Source organism: Dreissena polymorpha, chromosome 4 (assembly GCF_020536995.1).
Source record: "Dreissena polymorpha isolate Duluth1 chromosome 4, UMN_Dpol_1.0, whole genome shotgun sequence".
Classification (NCBI taxonomy): domain Eukaryota; kingdom Metazoa; phylum Mollusca; class Bivalvia; order Myida; family Dreissenidae; genus Dreissena; species Dreissena polymorpha.
Window position 1 is genome coordinate 12,373,433 of NC_068358.1, and position 19,150 is coordinate 12,392,582.

The 19,150-nt window shown below is 34.7% G+C and overlaps 1 protein-coding gene across 2 annotated transcripts in view; it reads right to left on the bottom strand.

Annotated features, from left to right (window-relative positions):
* LOC127878123 (uncharacterized) overlaps window positions 1-19,150 on the bottom strand; it is a 103,401-nt gene that overhangs the window by 24,173 nt on the left and 60,078 nt on the right. For both annotated transcript variants that reach the window (XM_052424547.1, XM_052424546.1), the window contains one exon: window positions 7,831-7,851. In XM_052424547.1, the coding sequence (XP_052280507.1) occupies window positions 7,831-7,851 (21 nt within the window). The remainder of the gene's footprint in view (window positions 1-7,830; window positions 7,852-19,150) is intronic.

Genomic DNA, 19,150 nt, shown 5'->3' on the forward strand with positions numbered 1-19,150 from the left:
AAATCATGCCAATGTATCACAACATGCTGAGATTAAACTAAGAAGGTTGTATTTTCATAAGCTTAAAATGACGCTTAACTTAAATATTATAAGTTTAACACTTAAAATGAAAACACTTTTATCATGCCATATTTTACATTTTAGTATAATTAAAAGATAACCTGTGCGTCTCAAATCTGCATGCACATATAATGATTGTTTTTCTCCAGTTGGAGACCATATCATAATCTATAATTAGAGCTAAACCTCTTCTTTAAGCAACATCTAATCTTATTAGTACGCATATCATTGGTACACTACAAAACAATGTTATGCTTAATAAAATATTTTAGGGGAAAACAGCAATAATTGTAATGAATATTTGTTTTCATAATGTATTCAATAGTAAGTTAACTTGGGTGTGAACATTTTATCAGCTAACTTATAAACTGTCTTACACAAATTCTTCTACTTGCACAACAGTTTGTGCATTGGTACAGCTTATTCCCCTACATTCACCACATCCCGATAAACAGTCAAGATCATGGCGTCTACAAGTACAACGTTTTGAGTCACATTTGGTTTTACAGCAGCATCTGATAATTTTCAACAAATCATCAGGGAGCATGTTTGTGTTAACTGACATAGGTAATCCGTTTACAGACTTTCAACCCAATTCAAGTGGATTTAAATAATTATCCTAACTAATCCATTCTTGAACTTGAAGGTAAACCCTTAAACTATGGTAATGTGCAAGGGAGCATGTGGATGGTAAAGTGTTAACGGGTACATGCACTTTTCATAACTTTGCTAACACATTTCCTACATCGGAGATTGTTGAGCTGTTCATGCGATACCCCATCGTATAAGCATACAATGAATTTTTCACCAGCGGCAGATACCTCTTCATGAATTGCTGTGTTGTCTAGAAAATTGTTTGATTGTTCTTGAATGTAGGTAGGTCTTTATAGTATGATTCAGACGTTTATTTAAGATACTACGCACAATATAATAGTATATAATTTTCCTTAAGCTACCTTGCTTTAGGATTGGCTATTAATATCGTTCACTGCACTCGCGCAAGCACTGGCAGACTAAGAACAACATCCCTTGTTACTGCCCTGCGAGACTTTATCGTGCCCCGTTTGGGTATAATGTCGTTTAAGGTATACGACCTTCTTGAAGTTCACTCCACACTCCTTGCATGAGATTCTCTTAAAGGCACGTCATGATTGGGCTCGGAAGCTTACCGTAACCGGTACATCCTTTTTGCATACTGCAAACGAGGTGCTAGTACTCGTTGTAGTCTTCGTTTTCGCCATGGTCGTCCTTTTTGATCGAGCAGGACTCATGCGTTTAGCACAAACGTCACAACCGCTTACATAGATCTTCACATCATGTCGGAATCCAGGCCAGTAATACCGTCGTCTAAACTTTTTTCAGACGTTGTCTTAACACCAAGGTGTCCTGATGCCTTGATACCATGCATGTGTTTCAACACGACTCGCCTTTGTTTCAACTGAACGATGACCTGCCAATACACAATATCGGTCCCAAACACATCCCATTTTCGCACTACTAAGTCATCACTGACTAAGAGACGCTCCCATTGATTTAGAAGTGCTTTGAGGAAATGACTGCATTCTGCAACAACAGCATTATTAGGTCTTGCATTATCACTGATCCACTGCTTCAGACGTGAAACATCTTCGTCAGCGTTCTGAGCTGATACAATATCAGCTATTAAATCAGTATCCTGGGATTTCCTCTTTTCAATGATATCCATTGTAGGTTTCACCTCTCTTGTGTCAGGACTATATTCACCGCACTGTCTAAATTGCCTCCAATTTAGATCATCAGCATTTCCATGCCACGGACGTGGTCTGTGCTCGGTCGTGAAATCATACGACGCCGGTGTGCTACCCGCGCATCCTGAAGCTCCTTTGCTTTTGATAGAACACCTGTCTCCATTAATGAATATCTGCTCTGACGCCAAGTCAATATGACACTGATACTGCTTGAAAAAGTCAAGACCTAACATGATTTCTCCATCAATGTCTGCTACTACCGTCGGGATCGGGTAGGTTTTCCCATTAATGCGTAGGTCTACGTGGTTTGACCTTTGATAGTAAGCGTCGTGCCAGATGCTGCGATAATGTCCTTGTCAAAACTGTTGAGGTGAGAACATTTTCAACGGTTCAAATTCCGGTCTGTGTTGACATCAGCGAAAGTGTAGCTCCTGGGTCAATCAGACAGATTACAGCAGAACCATCGATGTGTGCTAATACGAAGAATAAGCCGGCTCCATTGAAAGTGGATTTCTTAACTTCACCACCCTTGTCACCTTTACTTCAGTCCATTTTATGTGACGCATTCGAATTTGACCTTTGGCTATTATTATATCTGGGAACATTAATGCGCCTTGGGTTCCATCTAGAGGTTCGGAAGTTATTCCGTGATCTATCTGAGCTCGTTTTCCTATGTTGAAATGACCTTGGGGCACTATTACTTTGTCGTTTCAACTCACGGAACTCGTTTTGTAATTCTTGAATTGCAGACTGCAAGGACTTGAGGTCGTTCTGATGTTTGATCTGGCAATCGCCCTCCGCAGTACTTGTTGCAAGAACCTGACTTGAGGCAATGTGCTTTTGCTGAGCTGTGTATTAGGCTTCCATTTCGACTGCATGACGCACAGCATCATTCAGAGTCGATGGTCTAGCCTGTTTGGTGCGTATTCCCAATTCTACGCTATGTAGCGAATCTAAAAAATGCTTTTTTTCAAGGGTTCTTCCAACATCGGCTGGAGCGGTAGGGTAAGCCAAATTTGTCAGCCTTCTGATGTCCTGCGCTAATTCTGACAAGTTTTCCGATGCACGCTGTTTTTGTTCTCGAAGCTGCACCCGGTACAATTATGTTTGATTTGGCGGCTAAAACCTTTCTGGCAAAGCTATTACAAGCTCTGTATAGTGATTGCAGTTTATGGACAAATTCCCAAATAAACCCTGTGCCTGACCTCTCAACGATACGACAAGGTACAGCCCGTTCTCTTTTTTAGTCCATCTGTTCAATTGGAAACAAACATAGAAATGCGCTTTATAATCGGACCAGGACCCGGAACCATCTGTCGCTGGTCTCATTATAGCGGTACGCTCCTTGCTCGGGGTCTCCGCCTTGGGTCGCGATGTACTCCATCTTTTGGTAACATACTTCGGGGTACTTTCATAATATTTCGGATCTGGTGCTTGAGTATGTTCCGAAATACATGAGCTTAATGCTTCTTGTCTCATACCCGCATATCAAGACAGTCTTTTGCAGTATGTTGACCCCGTGCTCATGTATTCATTTCTAGCTGTAGCCCGGAGATCTCGCTTTCTAGTCTGAGCCTCTGGTTTTGTATTCGAAGTTGCTCTAGCTCTTCATACAACGCATCGAGCTCTCGGTCTCCGCATAGCGCCATACTGTTGCTGTTGGTAAGGGATAACGGTCTGATATCCTCTAATCCCACTTCTGACACCAAATTTTGTAACGTGTCTTCGACCGAGCGTCGGTCTTTATAGTATGGTTCAGACGTTTATTTAAAATACTAAGCACAATACAGTAGTATATAATTTTCCTTAAGCTACCTTGCTTTAGGATTGGCTATTAATACACTAATTGGTTTGAAACAGTAAATCAAGTATAATCAAATGCTATAATCATATGACCTCGAACACTCACTATGTACGCCTATGACCTTGGGACACAATGAATGGAGACCTATGTCTCTGAACTATGTATGGAGACCTATGTCTCGGGACTATGTATGGAGACCTATGTCTCGGAACTATGTATGGAGACCTATGTCTCTGGACTATGTATGGAGACCTATGTCTCGAGACTATGTATGGAGACCTATGTCTCGGAACTATGTATGGAGACCTATGTATTGGAACTATGTATGGAGACCTTTGTCTCGGAACTATGTATGGAGACCTATGTATTGGAACTATGTATGGAGACCTTTGTCTCGGGACTATGTATGGAGACCTGTCTGTATGACTTGATACCCTAGGCATGGAGCCTTGTATAGTTTGTATGAAGGTATGTGACCCGGGCTGCTGAGGGGTAGGAATCCATGTTCAAGGCTCTCAGAAAGTTTGAACAGGATTGCCAGTCTCTATGTGCCCAAAGTCCCAAATGTATGTTAATAATATAATTTAATTACCTATTTTCGCGATGTTAACTCGACGAAGTCGGGAGCAGAACTGACTGTTTTGAGAGAAAATTCGCGCTTTTATACTGTCTTCTCATGCGGCATTACTCGGACATTTCTATAGTGATACAGTTGAGATGTACGTAATAGTGGTTTGACTTAATTATATAGCATAATAATGAGGTTCTGGTCATTATCAATGCAATTAACAATTATTAAACAAATGGATATAAAAGCAACACACAACGATACATTTGTAGGCATAGTTTCAACAATGAATAAAACCTCGGCAATGCTTACCGGAAATCATTGGACGTTTTTAATATATGAACTAAAAGGAACAATATACCGAAAGAAAATGAACGTAAGTAAAAACAGTGGTATGTTAAAAATCACCACAGTAATTACTTTTTTCAATGTTGCTGCTTTGCCAATCCCAGATATCTTAGATGTTGTATGACAACCAGTTAGTGCATAGAAATACAAGAAGCATTCAACATACATTCAAGCTAAGTATTATTTTTGTACGAGTTATATCCGACTGTTTACCAATTAAGCGTTTTTAAGATTTCTGCCCGATATAAAATATTCTTTCTCAACTTCGCAATATAATAACTAGTTTTAATGAAACTTTGCAACATGCATTTACAAATCCTCTGATTACCTTGTATGGAGCGGTTAAGGAAACAAGTAATATAATTGCTATATTAAGGCAAACAATGCAGTCATAAACGACTTGCCTTCAAATATCAATTTAATTCCCGTTAAATCGATATCAAAATGTGTTATTTTAAGCGCGTTTAACCTAGCAAAGCATTTAGTTCCATACACAACCGCAATAACATCAACCACGCGCGTTGTTTACCTGGTTTCGAGACATCACATCCGAAAAAGAGAGAGCACTCGATTGAAATAAGCAATAAGCCAACCGATATTCACACATTTGATTCAATGCTCATATTTATAAAAACTGAGATAGTAATTAAAAAAAATTATAACTTCTATTTACAATTTTACACGTTTCTGATTAATCGCTCATTATTATTTTGAACAACATGGCATCATAAAAGTGCTCAAGAATTGTAAAAAAATAAACGCTCGCCAGTATTCAAATAAATGTCGGCATGTATGTAACTATTTATAAGCTGTTGTATGGCAACATTTTACTTATGGTCCTTAGTGTTACACTAGTCTTTAATGTGAGAAGACGGTTAAAACAATACAATATGTCGTCTCGCCATGGGTGCCATTTGTGGTTAAGCATGATTTACGAAATGGTTACATCACAAAACAGTAGTTTTTCAGGCCATTGATCGTTGAACTTTTACGAGTGAACTTGAGATGGTGAAACAGGTGTTACACGCAACTTGTATTATTTTGGTTAATTGCATATTTACCAAGTAATTTAAAATTCTCTTCATTAGTAACAAATTTATGTCTGAAACAGACATTCTAAAACTGTTTCATGGCTAACTTTAACCTTCAACCACTAAGAGTGACTTCACATATATAATCCTACTCTAAAATTAGGAGCTGTAACGATTCGGTTCGATGCATCGAAAAACCGGTTTAACTCCGCCGATTGGATTTCGATACCAATACGGCATATTTCGATTCGATTCACTGCAATCCCAATTGATCCTCATTTTAAACCTTACTTTCTTATCCATCGTCTAAACTTTCTTGACATTTGTAATATGCCTTGTGATTGGTCAATAGCCAATATGGCATCCAATAAATGAATGAATAACATATTAAGCATTACATCAGCTAGTAAAATGGCTTCTTCAACCACGCTAAAAGACGCACCGTAAAATTAAAATAAAAAGCATGGGGGCATTTCGGATTTCGCGAAGGTTCTAATGAAAAGGAAATTGCAAAACGTGTTTTGTTGACGTAAGTTACCCTAAATCTGGAAGCACTACAAATTTGAGGCAATATTTAAAGAGAAAACACTCGGTTGATATTTCAGATGTGATTTGTATCACCTACATTTTGTCAACAGAAAGTTACGGTTACTAAATTATACCCATGTGATGTTTTGATCTCATTTTTTCCTCAATACATATGGTTTGTTTACTAAATTGTGTGCATTCTGCTAAGAAGTCAGCTGGAAGTTGTTCATATACTTACATGTTTTTTTCGTTTTTTTTCCTGTTAAACACATGTGATACATTGTGCATTATGTGTTATTCAAGAATAACTCAACAGGAAGTTTTGTTCAATAAATTCGTTACTTAAAAAACAATGTTGCGTTTTTAATTTTATTTAAAAAATTAAACACTTTAAATGAACAACATAATACGTTAATAACAAATACCAAAAATATTATTTCATGCCCTGGACAAACCAAAAATGAAATACTTGGCAAAATAAGTAGCAAATAGTTTAATTTGAATCAAATCAAAAATAATCGATTCGGACCATTTGATATCGAAATCGAATCGAATGATGGATTAATCGTTACAGCTCTAATAAAATTTCAAGAAATTCTATTTCAGTTTCCTCATTTTTAGTAATAAATAAAGCCTCGGGTGCGGTAACTGACATGTAATATAGTGACAATATTTTGGACGCATTTTTCCATGACAAACGATTATCTAAAATATTCTCCAGCGTAGTCTAACTAAATTTCATCAAGGTTGGATAAATGCAGCCTTAAGAGTGGTTACACATGTACATAGTTTGTGGAAAAATTAATCATAGATTTCAGCTCAGCCTAGATATTGTTCAAATAAACAAGGTGACACAACTTAATTAAGAACTTAATTAAGATTGAGTCATTAATATTGTCCATACAGTGGTAACAAGATTTTCTAAGATTTGATTCATTGACAGTATTATTGGACGCCAGTAACCTGGATGTGAAATCACCCTAGATATTGCTTAAACAATAAATCCAACCAAGTTGAATTGAGATTGAGTGGCCTGGCGTAGTGGATATGGTGTCCGCCTAGTAACCGAGAGTTCACTGGTTTTCACTAAACATAAATACTAGTCTTAACAGAAACCTGTTTTATTTATAATAATACTTATTATAAATCAGAAATAATATAATATAAAATTACTACATTTATTTGTACTTAATAAGAATTATGCTAGCCGCTTTCAACTTCGTCGAGGCGATTGAAGAATATATGCATTTAGACAAAATAACAATGGCAAACTTCAAAATTAAGTTGCAACAAGTCTTTATATTTGTTTTGAACATTGGAGTTTCAATCACTTTGCATAATTTTGATTTTGAATATCTTTGCATTGAACGTTAATACGATAAAAAATAGACTCTATAGTTTCGTATATATGCTAGTGCTTTGGACACACATACATGCAATCAATTGGAACATGTATTTATAGTCGATCAGACTGACATAAACCGACACAAAATCCCGATAAACGTTAAGTAAGGTTTTCTTAATTATTATTTCGGTGTTTCAGTAACATTTATTCAACAGTTAAAGAACAACTGTTGTTTGAATACACAGCCTAAAGGCTATCCGAAAATTCCAAACGAGGCACTCCTCAGTTAAAACACAACAACATAAAATTGGTGCATTGCTTCGCTGCCAGTGTAGATTAGAGGAAACGCTTTCAAAAGTATAATCCCCAACATTTCATTTACATAGTAATGAATAAGATAAATAAACATAGGGTCTTACCATTTAGCTCACGAAAAGCCTCTGTAAAAGAAAGATACAAATTAATTAAGAGTTAAACATTATAATGTGACTCACATCTATTGAAACAAGACGGAGGTTCAAATGTATTACTTTAAATAAACAAAAATAATAAAACAAATATAGCATAAAACTTAATAGGCTGCTTTTTCATATAACCTCATCCATATCCGTATTTACATATATACTATGAAACAGCATATATTAACATATTAACCATCCATTACTTAAAAACCTTTCAAATAACAAACAATATTGTGTACATGATCGTTTAAATTTTTTATATTGGTCTTTGGTTTACTGGTTATCAGTAATTTGCAAGTAAATTGTATCGTCTATCACGCAATTAAAGGCCAGAAAATAGAGTTACGATACACTTTTGTGTATAAACAATTACATTTACGATTGATATACCGTTCGCATGGCAGGAAAACAAGTGGTTCCCTTAAGTTCAACAACATATATATTTTTTTAATATGTGCTTATCAAATTACTTGGGGAAGTGTATGCTAAATTTCTATTTTTCCTGCCAATATAGCGGTGCTATTGTCAAAATTTTACGTAATTCTATGTTCGCAAAATAGTCTTTCTAAGCAAAAATCGTGTACGAAATATTACATTCTATTTTAATATTCTATGGTCTTCAAATCTGTCCATAGCTATATACAAGTATGTGAATATAAATGCTAAAATAAATATAATATCTTTATAATCCAAATATGTACTGACAGAGTGCAAAGATCCACAGATATGTCGAGTCGTGTTGTCGTCGTTAGCAAATCTTTGTTTATCTTACTTGTGGATATATTGTTGTGCGACATAGCATACTTAATTATAACAATTACGTCCATGGCAAGTATAAGTACGTTCGTTCGACCAAAATTGTATGTGCCGAAAGCAATTCGGATTAACTTTGAATGAGGCCTACATAATGATCATTGCTGCGTTTTATTTATATATACGCAGCAGTTGTAAATCAACGTACAAAAAGCCATCATGAGAAACCAAAAGGTCAAAAAACAAAACTGTTGATGAATAGATATTTATAATCAAAGTACTGACAGTACTGGTGTTACGATGCTTTTCACTTTAAAAGCATCAATTTAAGTTGATCTACATCATCACAATTGTGTATGTGGGTACGGAAAAATATTTTGGTACGAGATATTTGGGAACGAAAAAATTATGCCAAAAAAAAATTTGGTTACGAAAAAAATTAAAGTACGAAAAAAAATTGGGTACGAAAAAAATTTTGGTACGAAAAAAATTTGGGACAAAAAATGGGTACGAAAAAAAAATTGGATACGAAACATTTTTGGTACGGAAAAAAAAATTGGGGTACGGGGACGTAGTACCCCTGGGGAACTTGACCCACAATCGCACATTCTTGGCCCTTTCCGTCAAACTACGGATAAATACCTCGAAGGCAATAGTATGAATACACATTTATGGCGTACCATTTGTGTCGAAAGTCAACAAGACCTACTAGGTAAAAAGAGAAATGTACTTTGACGTACAATAGTACATTTTTTACTTCGACGTACAAAATTGTGATTCGACGTTCAATCTTTACTGACCCTTGAGTGTTAGCCAATCAGAAGACGCCTTACATCTGTTGCTTTGAGAGATATTTGACATTGAGCATTATTAAAATTATTATTTTTACCAAATTATGCGACTATCGATCGCCAACTAATAGATATTGAGCGTATTTTATTGAACATTATTATTATTTATACGAAATCATGCGATTATCGACCGCTAACTCATAGATAGTGTGCGTATTTATTAACCTGGCGTGGCGGAATTAACCTCTGACTTATGCAAAACATTGTTAACACAAAATACAACCAAACCAGGGAGGTTATTATACATTTTTAATCCCGTAATCGTTTGGTAACTGTTTGGTTACCGTTGGGAATTTTCTACACAGTAATGCGCTGGATAGTGATATTCCACCCGCATGGTCAATAAATACTCACAATATGCTTGATAATTTTATTTTTAAAAAAGGTATCCTTGAATCTTCTTCAAATGGGTATATAATCTATTTCAATGCATTAAATACTCGAAACTTCTTTGTAAAATGTTTTTTTTTTTCGATTTTGATATTTTTATGTATTTTGTCCTCAATTAAAAAAAGAGATTTTAAACATTTATTATGAATAAATCTGAAGGAAAAGCGGCTCATGAGACAAGTGTTTTGATCGGCTGTTAAGAAAATGTGTACGTCGAAATACAAATTGTCCTTCGACGTACAAATTTATACTTCGAAGTGTATTTCATTTTGTACGTCGAAGTACAATTTTTGTACTTCGACATACATATTGCATGTCAAAGTACATTTCTCTTGTCACCAAGTAGGTCTTGTTGACTTTCGGCCCAAATGGTACGCCATACACATTTCGTAAGCGGTAATGCGGTCCTACCTATGCACGTCAAAATGTAAGCGAAAAATGTAAACAGTTTATTGAAAAAATGTACAGAAAATATGTTAAATAAGCAATAGCGATATTTTTCTCAGCCACATAATTGTTGATAGTTTGATATCACGAAATGAAAGTGAAAGTAGAACTGTCAAAAATGACAACCTGTCAATGTGTTTTTGGTGGCACGAGAGGGCGATTACACTCAGTGTGTTCACCTTTTTTTACCATTGGCTTTGCCAATGACCTTTATAGTATGGGCGGCTTTGTTATTATTTTTTGCCATCATGTAACTGCATGATTGTGTATATATTTACAATACACAAATAATAAATAATGATATAAATATACTGATTGAGCTTATAATAATCTGATAACTATAGCCAGATCAATTAAGTACATAAAATACATTTTTTTGTCCTGATTTCATGAAGACTTGAGATATTTATGCACATAGAAATGGGTTGATCCACAAATGAAAAGTATTTTTGATCTGTGTTCGGTGCAGGCACTTTTCCCATGACTGTGAAAGTTAAATTTTCATGTGAAAAGGATGCCTTTTTTTCTGAAGTATTTCATTCAACCATTGAATAAAATGAACTGTTCTGCATATATTTTTTCATTTTGATAGGTGTTTGTTAGGTAATCCACAGGAGATGACCAGGGTGCCAGAGAAAAAGGATAAACATTTTAGATCTGGTCAGGGCTTCATATAAAAGTGGTATACATTTTATATCTGGCCAGTGCTCAAGAGAAAATGTGCACATTTCAGAAAATTTTACCATTTAAAAATGTTTAAATACCGCTTGACTAAGGCTCTTAATTTATCTAGCATGAACACTTGTACTGTATCTTTTTAACACTAAAAATAATATCTAATGTACAAATTTAATCTACCAAGGTGTACAGATACTACTTAACATATATTTGACTGTATTGAATGTAGGAACTAGCTAAAATATCCATTAGAAAAAAGATCATGGGGTGAATTATTCATTGCCTGAAGCTCTGACGCTGGAGCTATGTTTAAATATCTTTAAACACACTGATCAAAAAAGTAAAACAATACAATTATACAACAGCGGCAAAATCATCCCATCTAAACAACATGATACATAATTATGTAAAATAGTTTTGGCTCTGGATCTGGATAGGTACACAGCAGGAGCTTTAGGTATGCGCGCTGCGGGAGAGAGATGGGAGTGACTTACATTTTGGGTTTAATTTAATCACTGAAATTCATCACTGAAGTGACAGCATGATCTCAATTGATATAGATGTACATGATTGTATGAAGTAACATAATTAAATAATTATTAGTATAAAGTACTGTCATGATTTCAGTATCATTTAAATGATTTCAGTCAAGTTTATCATTCATATACATTAATTTTGTAAATATTATCAATATAAGTATACTAGATGCAAATATATTTGAAATAATACAGTTTGATATACTGTATATAATGTTACTACACATCCAAGCAGTCCATCAAACCATTGCAACAGAGCCACCTGGTGTGCCAACGCACCAGCAGACAAGTCAAATGCCTTCTGACTTTGTGCATTTTACTATTTATAGCATCTACATTAGTTACAAATACATGTTTACATTTGTATGTGTTTGAAAAAATGTATAATCTTTAATGACATCATCTGACCATGCATGTCCTAAATTTCAAAATCAAGGCCCTGGTCTGACACATTGGTAACATTAACGTTAAACTATTACAAGTCTTCTGAAATTAATTTTTATTGAACTATGTAATAAAATCTAAATCGGGCACTGATTTTTTCTTGTTTTAAAACAGTCATAGATCAGTTGTGGCCTCTCGGTAATGACCCATTTTTACTTACTTGTCCCAACCTTAAAACCGATTGCAATTGTGTGCTCTCTTTTTGGATGTGAATTATCGATTCAAGTTAATCAACGCGCGTAGTATATATTATTTGGGATGTGTATGGAACTATTGGCTTTGCTAGGTTAATCACGCTGTAAATAAACAATTTTGCCACGGATTTAACAACAATTAAATAACTATTTGAAGGAAAATCGTTTCTTGCTGCATTGTTCGCATTAGTATAGAAATTCGTTTATTTGTGTTCTTAACCGCTCGATACACGGTAATCGGAGAATATTAATAGGCGTGTTGCAACGTTTCTTTAAAATCCGTCATTATATTGCGAAGTTGAGAAAGGTATTTATAGGCTGTTGTGTGGCCAATTTTACTTATGGCCGTTAGTGTGACATTGCAAGTTTATGTTAAAAGACGGTTAAAACAATACAAAATGTCGTCTCGTCATGGCTTCCATATGTGGTTTAGATTGATTAATGATTAAGTTACAGAACAAAAAAAAGTTGTTTTGCAGCTAATTGATCCTTGAACCTTCATGATGTTATTTAAAATAGTATTCATATTTTACAAAGTTATGTCTGAGACAGACATTTAAAATTGTCATTATAAATTATGTATGAGACAGACATTATAAAATTGTTTCACGGCTAACTTGAAACTGCAACCACTAAGAGTTACCCCACACAAGTAATCCTACTATAAATTGTCAAGACATTCAGATTAAGTTTCATCATGTTTAAGTCATAAATAAAGCCTCTGGACAGTGAATGGCATTGTATCTACTGACATAATTTGCAACGAATATTATCCAGATACGACATTATCTTAAATAATCTCCAGCATAATCTAAATTTCAGCAAGATTGGAGTGGTAACAAGGCTTTTCGACGAATGTTGCATAGATTTCAGCTTAGCCTAGACACACTACGTCTAGCGCGATTTCTGCCTTCCGCCGCGCATCACCGTGATTCAACCCAGCGTGGAAAGTACTTTCGTCAACGCGATACACCGTGTAACACCGTGGGATGCAGTAATTTCGCCGTGGAAAATTGCGTTGACAGGCTCGATCAAACATGTTAATAGTATGGAAGGGTATATCCGCCTGCACGTGCAAGCTGTAAAATGACATTCTTATTTCAATATAGAACATGCATGCGGTAAACGCCGGCCGAGTTGATGTTGGCATATTTTCCCATTTTGTTATATGTCGCAATAAAGTGATTATGAGTCAAAATGTGATGGTATTTATGTCAGATGTGCAAAAAATTTGGTCAAAATCGGTCTAGAAATGCCATAAATCAGTACATAGATAGGGCTTTTCAATTTCTGTCCATGGACAGAAATGATCGAAATTAACACACCACGTGATTCGCTTGAGGCATGGACTCGCATGAATAATACAAATAAATGAACAGACTCGGAGCACAGGTGTTGGGCGCGTTGCCAAGTCACTTAAACACTTTCAATATGTAATAAACAACATTTTCATCATGTTGACAAAAAAGTTCTGATATAATAATATTTAATGTAAAACGCTTTGATTAAATTCGCCGTAGCTTTCGACCTCACGGTCTTCTTCAGCGGCATTAATTTGTGAAGCATATCTGCGTTTTGCACTGCGAACGCTGTTAAACCTTTGTATACGTAGGGGAAACGGGAGATACCTTGTACCTACGACATCTCCTTAACCTGTCCCCGATACGGTTTCGACACAAAGACCCGGTTGCCGAGCACTTTTACACAAACGGCCACAGCGTCGCGGACATCCGGGTCATGGGACTAGAACAATTAAATGGATCAAACGAGTACCGAAAGACCATTGAACAACTTTGGAAGCGTAAAATGAGGACGTTCAAACCATATGGACTCAACACAAAAGACTAATACAATTGGCGCGCAATGTAACGTTCAATAATATAACGTCACTTCCACTTAACATGCTATGCTTCACAAATAAATGCCGCTGAAGAAGGCCGAGAGGTCGAAAGCTACGGCAAATAAAAAAAAGTTTTACTCTTTTAAAAATCGGCAGTGAACGTTCGGTCAGACGAGAGCCGACCTGGCATTTCTACGAGTTCGAAATATGTTTTCTTGTAGTTTATGTTTGTAAGTAGCCGTTCGTGGTCATTTTTCGTCACGAGGCAACATTTCCTAACAAAATGGTACATAGTTTACGAAAATCGACCGCCATTTAGGCACATAATGGCTTAATCATTTTGATGTAGGTGATTTTCCTGTGTCAAGAGATACCTACATTGTATATATATATATATATAATAAAAGTAAAAACACGTGTCTGGGATTTTAAATATATATTGATTTAGCCAACGCGTTTCGCATAGCTCATCAGGGCATAATACAATATATTACAACTTCAAAATGTCATGGAGATAACGTCATATCAATCATGACGTCATAACGTCAATAAATATTAAATTAAATTTTATTTGGGTTAGATGACGTTGAATAGTATAAACAAATCCCTGATAATGGTAGTCAAATAACACTTTCAAAAATACGCAATTTACTAAAGGAAAATAATAAACTAACTAAACAGGAAAATGATTTCTTAGTAAAATTCGAATGGAAAACAAGTCTATTTTATGGTCTTCCAAAAATTCATAAAAGTAAAATCATTCAGGATGCAATTAAACATAGCAATTCAGAATATATAGAGTTAATGGATCCAGACGATTTAAACTTTCGCCCAATAGTCGCTGGAACTAACTGTGAAACAAGTCGTTAAAGTTCTTTATTGGATATCTTGTTAAAACCGTTTGTAAAATATGTCAATAGCAATATAACAAATAACATAGATTTCCTAAAACATATACCTTCACAAGTTCCAGAGTCAAGTACATTAGTATCATTTGATGTAATTAATTTATATTCTAATATACCGCATACTCTTGGTTTAGAAGCTATTGATTATTGGCTTCAAAAATATCCAGATAATGAAAGGTTTTCGCAACGGTTTATGAAAGAAGGCATAAAAATAATACTTGAAAATAATAACTTCAATTTTTATGATAAGTACTACAACCAATCTAAAGGGACTGCAATGGGTACTTAATTCGCGCCAACATACGCTTCATTGGTAGTTGGATTTTTAGAACAAAAACTATATGCAAGAATTGGATCAATTTATAATGATGAATTTCTTTCTTTTATAAAACATTTTGGAAAAGATTTCTAGACGATTGCTTTATTTTCTGGACAAAATTTCCCCATGAACTTCAAAACTTTTATACTATTTTAAACAACTTACATTCGGATATCAAGTTTACAATGCAAACAAGCACACTCGAGTTACCATTTCTTGATATATTGATTATAAAAAACAATACTGAAATTAATACTGATATATATTACAAAGAAACTGATTCTAAACAATGTCTTAATTTTACCTCGTGTCATAATAAACACACAAAGATAAATATTCCTTTCACTTTAGCGAAACGGATCTGCACCATAGTTTCGAATGCTAAACTTAAACTAAAACGTTTAAATGAACTTAAGCATTCCCTTATTCAAAGAAAATATCCACAATCTCTTATAAATACAGGTATTAAAAAAGCACTTTCCATCCTTAAACATGAATTACTTTCAAAATCAACACAAAAAGACAAGAGTAATATAATTCCATTTATTTCAACACAAAATCCAAAAAATAAAGAACTGTTTGGCGTATTAAAAAACAACATTGACATTTTACAAACAGACCCGGTTATGAATAAAATAATTTCAAATCAGAAGATAATAAAATGTAAGCGACAGCCACCTAATTTAAAACGTCTGTTAACCAAATCTTACTTTTCATCTCAAGAACCAAGAGTATCCAAATGTAATGACCCTAGATGCGCCCTGTGTGGTTATATTATTGAAGGGAATTCTTTTGATTTTAATGGCAAAATGTTCAAAATAAAAACTAATATGTCATGTGATATACAAAATGTGATTTATGTATTAGTATGCAATGGATGCAAACAATATTATATAGGCCAAACTGGCGATAAACTTAGAAATGGGCGATCTGTCCATGAACAACAAATGCGAGACCCCTCAACAAGACAGATGCCTTAAAGTTAACATTTAGATGAATGTTCACATAATGAACCAAAATTTAAAATATTTCCATTTTATAAGCTATTTTCGAACAATATTTCAGCTAGGTTAGCAAAAGAACAACATTTTATACATGTATTTAAACCCAAATTAAATTAAATTTAATATTTATTGACGTTATGACGTCATAATTGATATGACGTTATCTCCATGACATTTTGACGTTGTAATATATTGTATTATGCCCTGATGAGCTATGCGAAACGCGTTGGCTAAATCAATATATATTTAAAATCCCAGACACGTGTTTTTACTTTTATTATATAATATTCACAATCTGGATTATTACATTTTACTTATATAACTATATATATATATATATGTATATATATATATATATATATATATATATATATATATATATATATATATATATATATATATATATATATATATATATATATATATATATATATATATATATATATCACAGAACTTTTTTTGTCAAAATGATCAAACATGTGGTTTTATGACATATTGATAGTGTTTAGGTGACTTAGCCACGCGCCCAACACCTGTGATTTAGTAGTTCTTCTTTGTTTTGAAAAACGCGGAGATGGAAATCACGTGAAATTGGCGCTCACGTGACCCAACGCGTGTATAAGTCACAGGTTAATACATGTAATAGTCTTGAGGATTCCGTTATGTACATGATTAGGTTTCGTAGTTTTGATGCTTTTGGCATTTGTTAACACAATTGTTGCGAAAATCAGTATGGAAGAGTTATGATTTAGAATGTATCTGACGAATACTTATCAATTCTGGTCAGTTGAAAGAACCAAGTTGTTGTGAGAAATATCAACTCGGTCGGCTTTAAATGACATCCTTATTTTAACTACTGTCAAATGCTTTCTGATACATGTTAGTTGCCTTTTGCCAAAGTGCATTTGCTGTGCAAGCACTTAATCCAATTGTCACATATCGGTTTAAAAATTCTTCATAAATATCTTTTCTCCATGTGTGTTATTGACAACTGGCGTTAAACTTTTGGAATTTGTATAAATGCTAATTCGAATGGCGTTCTTAGTTTAACTTTGTGCATTTGGCTATGTTGCTACTGAATTTAACAAGCTGTTAATATCTTCGTGGATCTATATCACTTCTTAAGTCGATTGTTAGTGCGTTTCTGATTTAGTCTTCGGTTTTGCATACACCGCCATTATAAAACAGTTCACGTAACCAGTATTAACAAATCTAATTCTAGCGCAAATTTCTATTGCCAGGAGATCACTCCAGACAAAATCAAAATCTCCTGTATCTATTGTGATATATCGACTTTCTTCTGAATCATCCGTAAAACGCGGTGAGCTAGAAACAAACTTACCCGTCTACATGATGCCTATTGTTTTGCTTGGAATGTTTAAAATCCCACTCCCGACAACTTATTCATGTTGTATTTTGTTAAATCGATTTGACAAAATTATGCCCAGATATGTTCTACTTTTTGTGGTTTATTTACGCTATAACAGGAACTTAAAAGCTTAACGTGTCTTTGTTGTAACATGTATTGAATGGAATTTGATTTGGTTTGAATTTTACATCGCGTCAACCGTAGTCAGTAGTTCATTTCTATTGCGATTTCCGGCTCACTAGTGAAAGAGGAAGGCCCCACGCCTGAACAACTAAATCAATTATTTAGGTAGGACGGTTGTCCAGGGATATAGCCTAGGGATACGAAAATTATTGGTTCGAGTCCCGTGAAGAGCGGGGACAGCATATTTATCTCTAATTACTTCCGACACCTCTTTTCCATTATTACAGACAGCTACCAGTATGTAGCACAGATATATATTAAGATCAAAATAAAATGGCATATATAAATTAGATTCACAAATGGATATCAGGGTGCGATACCCTAGCTCTTTCTATGAAATGTGTAAACCTTCTTGGTTCTTTATCGTGCTCTGTGTCAAGCACAGATACACGGGTTACCCTCTGGGTTTCATACAAGTTAACCTCTAGTTGGGTTTGAAACATGGAAAGTGTCTCTGAAAAAAACCACTGCCCTGACCGGGATTCGATTCTTTGACTTTTGGATAATCTGTATCATTTCTCTTTAATACTTTGGTTTTTGAATACACACCAATTTATATTAATTTATAATAATTGCCAGACGTAATAGTCAAAAATTAAATCTATAAATGCAATATTCAAAATTTGATCATGCAGTAACATATCACTTTGTTATTGCCAACAATTTATATTGTTATGGGAAAAAGGGTCAAATGCGCAAAGTGTTGTCCCAGATTAATGACGCTAATCAGAAACGACACTTTCCGCCTAATGAATTTTTGTTAGAAAAGACTTCCTTTAAACAAAAATACCATACAAGCTGAAAAGTCACCCTGTAGACTGCACAGGCTAATCTGTGAAGACATTACGCACGTGCATTAATCTGTGTTTTCCCATAATGAGGCTAATTTATTTATTGATAAGTTTAAGTTTTGACAGCTTATGTGACAATTCGCTGGCTAATTATGTGAAATTAAATAATTGATGGCTTATTCGTCATTCTAAGTATTCCAACTGTCAAGAAGCGTACGTTTTAAGCTTATGGTTTCAATTGTGCGGAGTATACTCAGTTCATTTGTTATTTTAGACTGAACAAATGAGGAACTATACCACATGTTTAAATTTGAACAAGTGCATAAAGTGAGTAAATCAGTCAAGAATTGTTTCTTCGACTTTTAACATGACTTAAAGACTTTGAAGAGATGAGTAAATTAGGCATGTTCTCGCGTAAGTGTGAATGCCATAAAAAAACATACATCTGCTGTGTTTGTTGCAGGTCCAGGCTGTTCCCAATCTTGCTTACCAAGGATCTAAACATGCGTTCAGGGCGATGCTGATCTCCTGAATTGTTTAACCAATGCCCTGGTGTCATTTAGGGTGTTCC